The sequence below is a fragment of the Cynara cardunculus genome, unplaced genomic scaffold, assembly GCF_001531365.2.
Source record: "Cynara cardunculus var. scolymus isolate 2C unplaced genomic scaffold, CcrdV1 Un_Scaffold_2862, whole genome shotgun sequence".
Taxonomy (NCBI): domain Eukaryota; kingdom Viridiplantae; phylum Streptophyta; class Magnoliopsida; order Asterales; family Asteraceae; genus Cynara; species Cynara cardunculus.
This window is the reverse complement of record NW_020201246.1, coordinates 30,109-41,489: the sequence shown is the minus strand read 5'-3', so window position 1 is coordinate 41,489 and position 11,381 is coordinate 30,109. Positions and strand designations below refer to the sequence as shown.

Here is an 11,381-nt window from a genome sequence, read left to right as displayed (position 1 = left end):
GCCTCCTACTCCTGCGAGCCACTCCCAACAATTGAATATTTGTCCTTTTTCGGCCACTCAGGTTTCTAAATTTGCCAAAATCTACCATGTTCTCTAAGAACTTTTCTTTTAGACCATTATAATTTATAAGTTTTGGGGTATTGCTATGTGCGCCCCTTTCACTGTCATAATCAAGTCAAGTAATGCATTGGAAAAAAATAGGTTTTGATGTTGAAGTGCGTGTGAAAAAAATTGATAAGTAGAGTTGTATTTAGCAATGTACAAAAGTGCATTTAGCCTGCTCTAAGTTTTACGTTCTCATTCTGAAAATTGATCTAACAACCTTTTTTTAGGTTTCTAGATATTCTGACCAATTACAATATGTTTTTTTAAATTAATTACTGAACCTCAAAATAAGTATTAGAATACATAGGAATATATTCGATTTAAAAAGATACAACAGTGAGAACAGTTTTAGTCACTTTTTTTTAGCAGCCAAACATTTATTAATGATCAAACAAAATACAAATAGCATTTAAATTTTCAATGAGCCAATCAAGAGGAGTCAAACTAGTAGTTGGTGAAGTAAAAAAACTGAGATTGTCTTGTCAATGTGTGAGCTACTGTATTTCTATACATTATAAGATACTGGATCTTAAACAACAGTCTGGATTGCAGCAATTGCTGGCAATGCTTCATGATTGTTCCAAATTCAATACTATCCTCGTCTCCCCACCTTGTTACAATTACAACCATCTGGGAGTTTGACTCAAAAATCACATCCTCATACCCTATGATTGGTTTGAGCTTGGCTTCAAAGATTAAAAGTACTTGAAAGTCTCAGGTTCAAATCCAAGGAGAAATAAAAAACCCTTGTGGCCACAGAGTTTCAGATGCGATGACTCCGGAATATCTACAAAGCAGGTGGTCGCCCTGGGATTAGTCGGCTCGCATAGCGGGTTGGATATCCAGGTTAATAAAAAATCACATCCTCGTACCCCATGATTACGAGTGTTATATATTAGAAAATGAGATGAAATTGAATTAATTCCTTCTCCTTTATGATGGAATGACCAAATCTTCATGATATTCCATACATAAACTCATTGTAATGAAATTGACCATTTCAATTCCATTGAATCCTGCAAGCCAAACGCCTTCTAGTTAATTATTGTTACTCAAAATAGATAACAAAGAAGACTATTCTAGACTAAAATCGTCAAAATAAATTACAAAGGGGGCTAACAAGCAAATTTTGATATAATGTAGGGGCTAAATTTACGATTAGTTATACTTTTTCCGAATTCTAGTGGCTCATTAGTGTTCTGTTTTTCGTTTCTCCCCTCTTTTCTTGGTCAAAATTCAGATCGCCTTCAACTGCCGTTGACGTCGGCGAGCTGTCGGCGGACGAGACGAGTCCTTGCTCGTCACTCGTATTTCAATTCCGACAACAGATTACAACTTTTATATCTTCATTTTGATTCATGTTTCTTTTCCGATCATTACTGTTTAGAAATCAATCTGTCTAAGAGAGAGCGGTTCACAGAATCTACCCACCGTATGAGCGTTAGACTTGGCCTGAGACGTTCAATTTCGACTTCTCTGGCGAAGACTATGGCGCAGGAATTGAACTCATCTGCGGCGACGATCCCATCGGCGACAGACGCTACTGTAACTCCTACGTCAACGACGAAGAAATCGCTATGGCCTTCTGTTCTTCGTTGGATTCCGACATCCACGGACCACATTATTTCTGCCGAAAAACGCCTTCTATCTCTTGTCAAGTAATCCTTTTTCTTCTTTGACCTTGGTTTTGTAACTTATATCGCCAATTGTTATCATTTATTAATTTACTTGCTAGAATAGTAAAATTTCTTTGTTAATTTTTATCTTGAATTACTAACTTACCAATGATCCTCCACCCTGAATTCCTGAAATAGAAAACATACACTTGTAAGTAATATCTTTCAAGTATGTGTGAAGCTATTTTTTCTTTTTTACTAAATTGTAATTGGATCCATTGACGAGTGTGCAGCCTCTTTTTTGGGTGTTCACTGGAAAGCAGTTTTTGAGCAAATAAATCTGTAAATATGTACATATCTTGGGAAATGGAAGTTTGAGGTCTAATCTCAGACATCATTTGATTATTTTGTTTTGTATGTTGAAGTTTACACGCACTTACTTACAAACAGATGAGTCATGCAAGTTTTTGTTTGTGATCCTGTAGAATACAATCTGAAAATTACAGAAAGGGGAGGCATTTGTGCATCTACTAGCTGTTAGTTATAATACACTTTGATCTTTGAGTCAGAAAGTATATGGGTGGATAGATATGTGATTGTTGTTCTTTTTTTTTTTTGACTGATATCCTGTAGAAGTGCAAAGAATTATTAATTTTTTAGCCCATAATTGTTTTGGATCAATTACCAGGACACCATATACTCAAGAGCAGGTTAATATTGGGTCTGGCCCACCAGGGTCTAAAGTCAAGTGGTTTCGTTCAACCAGCAATGAACCAAGATTTATCAATACTGTTACCTTCGACAGCAAAGAGGACTCTCCTACTCTTGTGATGGTACATGGATATGCAGCTTCTCAAGGGTTCTTCTTTCGAAATTTCGATGCTCTTGCCAAGCACTTCAGGGTGATTGCAATCGATCAGCTTGGGTGAGTTGCTCACAATCCTGGCCTTACTTTTGGTTTCAATTTTTGGACATTAACATTATGTGTGGGTGAGTTGCTCACAATCCTGGCCTTACTTTTGGTTTCAATTTTTGGACATTAACATTATGTGCTGCAAATCTTTTTCCTTCGTATGGTGTCAGAGATGTATGTCTGTTTCATCCAGTCGAAGTTTATATGCCCATGTGTTCCTTCTAATAGACATATTGGGACATAAAATGCCTTCTTTTACACCAAATACAAGGGCTTGAAAAACACTTCTATTATATTAAAGATTCAATTGGTTAATGTGGCCATATGTATAAAAATGGAACTCGGTCTGTGTCTTAAGCGTATTAGAGGTTAAAAGACGTGTGTTCTTCGAACTCACCTTGGCATCATGATTGCATATAAAATCTCTGGAGCTACACCTGTTAAAAATCCTATCCATTTCTATACTACATCATTCAATTTGAATGTCACCTTGAATACCGATTAATATTCACAGCAGGTGTTGAGACATAATGCATATGGTGTGATATTATTCACCATTGATTTCAATGACAAGTGACATGCATTCTTGCTAATGAAATAACAGGATGCTTGGCCCTTGTGGAAGAGAAATTGTTTGTTTAGTGATGAATATTTGATATTACACCTTTCACTTCAGCGCAAATTTTCAGCAATAGATATGCATACTTGGATTGTGGTCATGCATATTGAACTAGGTGTTTGTATCTAACTTCAGGCTACTTTGTAAGAACACCACTTGTAATTTTCGTCTTCTTAGAGTTTGACTTTCACTAAATGATTATCACATGACATGAGTGTTTGATGGCTTCCATGTACCTTATGTCAATTTTGAGCAAGATATTATCATAAGTAGTCTCTTGCATTGTAGTATTCTGGAATAATTTTTTTTAACAAACTTGTTAATGTTAGTAGAAAAGCTGTAAACAGTATTTTTGGCTATAATTTGCGTATAAAAGAATTTATCAAGTCAATAGTTCATTGACCGCTTTTCGTCTATTATTGTAGGTGGTCACTTTCTTCTACTTAATTTCAATTTCTAGCTTATTTCTTTTGTTTTGTTCTTCATTTGGTAGTTGGGGTGGATCCAGCAGGCCTGACTTCACTTGCACAAGTACTGAAGGTTAGCTTCCTTAGCTTGTACTTTTGAATACTAGTTACTTTCGCTTCTTACCAGTTTCTAAGCAGTACTAAATTGGTGAATTTTTTTTGTGCATGCCATCATGAAATTATTTTGCGTTACAAATGAAGTGGGGAAATTTGATGCCTTCTTTTTGAGTGGATATGCTTTAAATGTACTTCCCCAACAACACTCATGTATAGTAGTATTGGTGTACTATCATACAAGTCCAACATCTTGCTAGAAACAAATCACTAGTTAATAGGTTCGTCCCTTTTGCCTTTCGCTTGGATGGGATAAGGAAGTTCTAAGTTGTCCTATCCTATGTATAAGGTTAAAATAAATAGTAGTTCTGTGGTGATGCTTTATTCTCATAGAGGTGATACTATTAATCCTATTATTAGAAAAAAGTAATATGTGCAGTGAAATCTATTGGTTAAGAATTAAGATTAAGCATTTCCACTTGGCCACAGTCAGATGCTTTTATAGACTGAACACATGGCCTAAATTTTAAATGAAATCATTACCTACATGTTGTCTTTTAAAAATATCTAACTATACCACTTTGGCTATATTGTTCTTGACCTCATTTCTCATTAACTTGTGCTTTAAGAATTGCATATGACCTCTTAAAGAAACACTGGGAGTCTATGATAGCATACTAACTGTGGTATCTTTCATAATGCAGAAACCGAGGCTTGGTTTATTGATTCTTTTGAGGAATGGCGCAAAGCCAAAAACCTTAGCAACTTTGTTTTGCTTGGGCACTCATTTGGAGGGTACATTGCTGCTAAATATGCTCTGAAAGTAAGTTTCCTGCTGATAAATACCAAAAATATTAAGAAAAGAACACGTTCTGTTAATATGTAAATGCCCAGAGTTCTTCATTACCGATTCTTGAAACTATTGAAGCATCCGGAGCACGTACAACATCTGATTTTAGTGGGGCCTGCTGGGTTTACATCAGAAACCGAACATAAATCAGAGGCACTTACCAAATTTCAAACAACATGGAAAGGTGCTGTTTTAAATCATTTATGGGAGTCTAATTTTACTCCTATGAAGGTTGTCAGGTAATAAAGTTTTCCTTTGCTATTGCTATTTCCTTTTTGGGCTTTCTCAAAAAGTTGCTCTTTACATGTGGCTATGTCACCAATGTGGGCACTTAAAGTTACTCCTTCAACCTATTTTCATGCTGTTGAATCTCGTTATAACGCCACTATATGTGTATCATGTATTACATCATGAATGGCATAGGATACAAAATTCTAGAAATCTTTTCATGACCAAGAATATGTTTTAGGTTGCATCCATAAAAGTGTGGACTTGCCTCTATATAGCATTGGGCAACTATGCTGTTATATCGGTCAGAATACGAAATATCGGTCAGGACCGATATTCGATATATCGGTGATATATCGGAAATAGCGGTTAACATAATATTTCTTAGAATTATATATATAATATGCATTAATTAGAGTTTAGAAATATAGTTTCAAAATTAAAACATCACATCATCTAAAGTGTTCAAAAACAAGCTAATCGCAAGCAATATGTTCGGCATCCGAGTCAAGTCTTAGACACGCTGGGCAGTGGCTTGGCTCTGTCGTAAGACACGCTGGGCAGTGGACTGTTGAGAAAGTCTTAGATCGAGAGAGAAAAGAGAGAGACCGAGAGAGAAAAGAGAGACGACGTGAGAAGAAGTCGTAGACAGTAGAAAGTTTAGATTCAGACCTAATTTACTAAGCAGCCCAAAAAATAAGGCCCATGGAATAAAAAAAAAGCCCAAATTTTAACCCTAGTAAAAATCGGAATATCGGACCGATTTTTTTCACTAAAATATCGCTAAATATCGCCGATAATATCGTTCCCGATATTTTGGCCGATATTTCATGACCGATTTTTTCCCTTTGAGCGATATCCGATATATCGGCGATATATCGGCGATATATCGCGATTTTGACAGCATAGTTGGGCAATAAAATGAGAACCGCATTACCATGGTACTTATCCAGCCTTGATGGCCTATAGTGCATCTCAGTAAATTAAAGCACACACCATTGACCATACAATGAATTATCTTTTGCCAGATATGGTGCAAAAACCTTACATTGACTACTTAGCAAAATTTTATGCTTCACAGATCGTATAAAATCTAGCAAATCAATGTATGTGAAAGAACATATTGGACAAGTAACATTTCACAATCCATAAATATGTCAAATGCCCAACCAACTACCACATTCATAGAGTATTAGAGTAAATAGCCTAATAAGTTATTCACTTCATAACTTACATTTTCAATCTGCCTGAATTAGTTCACATCAAGGTTAATGTCATTACCATCTTCATCTTGATCATCTTCTAGCATTACCCTGTCAACATGTATAATAGTGGAAGAGGGATTACTATGGAGGTTATGGTTATTCCATCTAGTTGCCTCATAAACCTAGTAAATAAACATCAAATGACATGCCAAATAGGATCAAATCATGTTGGATTGCAAATGGTGTTGGGGTTGAATCAAATGAAGTAGGCATACTCTTCCATACAAATTGTCTTGGGGTTGAATGGTTTTGAGTCATACTTCCTCTATCAAAAATAATTGTCCATATTTCTATTTTTTAATTTCTCCCAGAAAGTGTCCAATTTCAAAAGTATGTGCCCGCTTTCCGATTCTACCCTTAATTATGAGACGAAGAAATTCATTACTCCCTTAATTATTAAGTATAAGATTGTCATTTGCATGATTAAAAAGTGTAATAATTATACATTTCTAAAACTGTCTTTTTCATTATGGACGTTTATTCTTGGGACGGAGGGAGTAATATTCAGATTGTGTGTATTACATGACACCATTTTTCATGGAAGATATGTCCTCATGACTATCATTCTTTTGTACAAAGTAGATAACAAGTTTACTACGTTTATCGAATCATAAGATACCAACTACTACACCTAAGTAAACATCTATGAATACCACTAGAGATCAATTAATGTTTCTTTTGTTTCCATGACAACAATCTTACATACACTTCCCCTTTTTTACTTGATGCATGGGTCAGAAGGTATAGAAGTATCACCTATGTAGCCCAACTTTCTGGTCTCTGTATGGGAAATAATAAAATAAAGAAACTATTGATGAACGACGAGTTGTGATGCTAATCATTATAATTTTTAAATGAAATCAAACATGTGTTGGTGTGTATGTTGAGCAACAAAGCTACACTCATAGAGATTGGAATCTTTTACAAAGAATTCAGTGCTTAAAAAAAGACAATTTTCTTTACGTCATTTCAAGCTTGGGCATAAATATCATCATTTTGTCGACGCCTTTAACACAGGGGTTTTGGCCCGTTTGGTCCAAATCTGGTTCGCAAATATACAAGTGCAAGATTTGGTGAATATTCAACTGGTGAAGTGTTGGCTGAGGAAGAGTCTAGATTACTAACAGGTGATTGAAAATAACCATCTTCACATATGAATATCCCAGAGTGAATGTTTTTAATGGTCGTTTTTCTTATTGCAGATTATGTGTACCACACTTTGGTGGCAAAGGCTAGTGGGGAGTTGTGTTTGAAGCATATATTTTCATTTGGGGCATTTGCTAGGAGTCCTCTATTACAAAGGTGAAGTTTCTTTTCATTGTGATAGGTCTTTTAGTGTTCTCAATCTGGCTTATTCAATTTGTGCAACTTTGTGTAAATTGTGGTTTTAGTTCAGATGATTACTTTTTTTACAATAGAATTATGTGAAATGTATATTACACATATTTAACATTTCTAATTTGGCTTTTGTGACCTCCCCCCTGCTTCTAACAACATTCCTCCTGTCTTTTGGCTGCAGAGCTTCCGAGTGGAAAGTGCCAACAACTTTTATATACGGTTTGAAGGATTGGATGGATTACTTAGGAGCGGATGCAGCACGCAAGAATATGAATGTCCCGTGTGAAATCATAAGGGTTCCCCAGGTCTCTCTCTCATGCACCCATCCTCGTCTGCAGAGACAAATGACTGATTTTGATTTATATACAAGGAGGTTAAAATGAGGAAGGTAAAAAGGTTGAGAATGTGGAAATACATGATGGATCATTTGTAAACCCCAAAATGAAGATGCATATGTGAACCCACTTTTTTTACTTACCTTTTTACCAATTATTCACATATGAAGATGTATATGTAAACCCACTTTTTCTTTTACGAGTGATTCACATATGAATCATTTATCCCACATTCTCAACCTTTTTGTCTCTCTCATTTGAACCTCCTTGTACGCACGGTACATTTTAGGAGGTAATGATCTGATGTGATTTATGATCTGCAGGCGGGTCACTTTGTGTTTCTAGACAATGCAAAAGGATTTCACTCGGCAGTATTACATGGTTGCCGGAGATTTCTATCACCTGCAGATGCTGGTAACTATCCTCTAGAAGAAGGTCTTACGTCCGTCTAATATCCATTCCTCGTACAACCTTGTATCATCTACGGGTATGTAAAATGATATGCTTCACAGATGACATATATATATATATATATATATATACACACACACACACACACACATACATACATACCAATGCCACAACAAAAAAAACTTAAGAAAATGGTGGGCAACTGTACCCTAATAGCAGAATACGATCTGATTGAATGCTTATTGGCACAAGAAGTAAATGTACATAAAACGATTCTATCATGATCTATATAAAGGTTCTTCTACCATTGCTTCCTGATGAAACTCGCTCCATTTTCATATTATTTGCAAATATTACATGAATGGCTGTTGGGGTTATAATCTTATTGATTTATATGTTGTTTAATATCTATTGAAACTCACTGCTTAATGATGCAAGTCTAGCCGATGCAAGACTCTAACACGTCCCTCCATCCGAGGCTAAACGGACATAGATTGTCGAGAGGGGCCTGGACGAGTGCAGATTGTTCTAGAATGTTGGTTTTGATACCATGTTAGAATATGTGGAGCCTTATCAAATTATTCTCCCTCGAGGAGAGCAGATAAGTTCCAACATATATTGAAAAAAAATGGTTAAATTCTACCGGATGTTGATTCTAAGGGGCCGTTTACCAAACACTTACCCTGTACGTGCTTACGGGTGAAATTTAACATTACTATTTACTTAACGGGTAAGAGTTTAATCCACCAAAATGACATTGTATGCAACAATTTATCCAGTAAGTGCTTACCGTGGTAAGAGTCGTCGTCCTCACTTACCGGGTAAAACTCTTGGTCCTTGTATCGCTCTTACCGGGTAAGGTTCTTAGTCTTTACCATATTCATGCGGTGAGGTAATGTTACTTGATAAGCACTTGTCCGGATAAACGCTTGGTAAACGGCACCTAACAAAATATAATATCATGGAGGAGTTGAAACACATGCAGGGGTGAATGAGGATTTTGCCATTTAGTTAATTAGGTTTTATTCTTTTTTTTCCTTTAATCTTGATTTTGGTTCCAATTCAATTTTTTAAAAGGCAAATTGCATGAAAAAGTAACGTACTTTAATTTGATTCTTATTTTGGATAACGTACTTTCAAAACTTCCATTTTGTTACCTAAGATGTAAAGTTTTAAACATTTAAGTACCCGGGTAACTCGGTGAAGACTAATTTTAGACTAAAAAAAAAGACTAATTTTAGATTAAAAAAATCATGTCACTGACCAAGTTAGCAAATAATACCAAGTTGGATATCACATCACTCGCCACATCAGCATGATAATCGGTTAATACTTCAACCAGTTACCCGGGTACTTAAATGTTTAAAACTTTACATCTTAGGTACCAAAATAGAAGTTTTGAAAGTACGTTACCCAAAATAGGAATCAAGTTAAAGTACGTTATTTTTTCATGCAATTTGTCCTTTTCAAAGTTACAAAGATGTATTTAATAGGTTTCACAATATTCAATGATTTATTTGTTTAAAAATATTGTTAGAGACTTGATCACTTAAAACATGAAAATTCATCGATTTTTTTTTTGAATTTTTCCGTGAACGGTAAATGTACGAAATATTAATATCTAAACAATTAAAATCAATGAGTACAGCAATACAAATTTAATTTCATAATCCATTCAAAGAAATGACAAAGTTGATTTACTACAAAAAAAAGGTTGTTTGGTTGGTTTTGTATGAATACATAGCTATGTTTATTAATCCATCTACGTAGATTGAGAATGTTTTTGTTTGAGATGCTTTTTTTATAGATGGAAAAACGTCTTTTTTTTAATTGAAAGGGACAATATTAAAAAAAAAACTTGACTTTATACATAAAAGTTTACTAAATAAACCATGTTAACGTCTTTTATATTATTAAACTACTAATAAACAAACCCTAAAACAGTTGATTTTTTTTATTAAATTGTTTATTGTTTAATAAGAGGCGTGATTGTGATTGAATTCATGTTTCTTAAAATAGAAATAAACGTAAAAGATGGTTTTGTTTCTTTATAACGTAAAAGATGTATCATATTACTGATATTGACGACGTTATCAGTATTTCTTTCATCTATAAGTACATAATAAGTAGGTGATAATGGGTTTTATTGTCTCTTATCCGGGCATTAATGAGTCATATCTCTTAGCCGGTTGATTATATTAGTTAGAGATAATTACGATTATATTAGTTAGAGATAATTACGATTATATTAGTTAGAGATATTTACGGATTTGATTTGATGAAGGTATCGAGTTTTGCAAACTTTCAATATCTGGTTGGGTAGAGAGGATCATATTAGTTCTAAGTAGCATAGTGGACGATAATGAGTTTTATTGGATTTAAGATAAGGGGTCATAATGGACCTTCAAGAGTCTAATCATACATTATATTGTTTAAGTGGGCCATAAGAGGTTTTTATTATACCTTGATAGGTTATAGTTATACCAAGTCAAAGTGAATAACTGGTTTTATTGGGTTTTAATAGATATCATGTTAACTTTAAGGGGTCGTTTACCAAACATTTATCTGGTCTGCGTTTATCGACAAAAGAAATCCCCCTCACTTAACTTATCATGTAGCATTTTTTTTTATCATCAAAATGGATTGTTGATAGGTGTCTTAAGCCTGTAAGCAATTATCGGAGTCATCACTCTCACTTACAGGGTAAAACTTTCGATCTTTGTCTTCCCTCTTATTAAGTAAGATTATCGATCCTTGTTATATTCACCTGATAACGTAGCTGAACCAGTGAGTATTTATCAAGGTAAGTGTTTAGTAACGATCCCTAAGTGATAATGATAAATCTTATTGTCTAATCTTAAAATTGCAATAATCAACTCTTTTAGCATATGGCTGATAATGAAAATCTCAGGATCAGATAAAGCCGAAGACAGTAAGGACAAGAGTACGATGTGAACTATAAACTCTCTTGGCATAAAGCTGTCGATGGTGTGTATCTTAGGATAAGGCAAAACCGAAAATAATGAGAACAAGGATTCAAGGTAAGTATATATTCTAATGATCTTTTGATTTAGACCAAGGTTTATTGAATGATCTATAATTTTGTATGATTTAAAGACGATATATATATATATATATATATATATATATATATATATATATATATATATATATATATAT

General features: G+C 34.5%; 1 protein-coding gene across 1 annotated transcript; it reads left to right on the top strand.

Annotated features, from left to right (window-relative positions):
• Positions 1-1,346: 1,346 nt before the first annotated feature.
• Positions 1,347-8,350, top strand: LOC112503315 (probable 1-acylglycerol-3-phosphate O-acyltransferase). The gene is made up of 9 exons (XM_025107377.1): positions 1,347-1,763; positions 2,410-2,646; positions 3,747-3,793; positions 4,479-4,597; positions 4,703-4,863; positions 7,135-7,244; positions 7,320-7,419; positions 7,637-7,760; positions 8,114-8,350. The coding sequence occupies exons 1-9, from the start codon at positions 1,540-1,542 to the stop codon at positions 8,240-8,242; spliced, it is 1,251 nt and encodes a 416-aa protein (XP_024963145.1). The 5' UTR covers positions 1,347-1,539; the 3' UTR covers positions 8,243-8,350.
• Positions 8,351-11,381: the final 3,031 nt, after the last annotated feature.

What these genes read in the sequence shown, in the direction of transcription:
- LOC112503315 (XM_025107377.1), top strand. Translation starts at nt 1,540, where the DNA reads ATGAGCGTTAGACTTGGCCTGAGACGTTCAATTTCGACTTCTCTGGCG. An exon ending in CACTTGCACAAGTACTGAAG is followed by an intron (nt 3,794 to 4,478) that starts GTTAGCTTCCTT and finishes TTCATAATGCAG; the next exon opens with AAACCGAGGCTTGGTTTATT. An exon ending in AGAGTCTAGATTACTAACAG is followed by an intron (nt 7,245 to 7,319) that starts GTGATTGAAAAT and finishes TTCTTATTGCAG; the next exon opens with ATTATGTGTACCACACTTTG.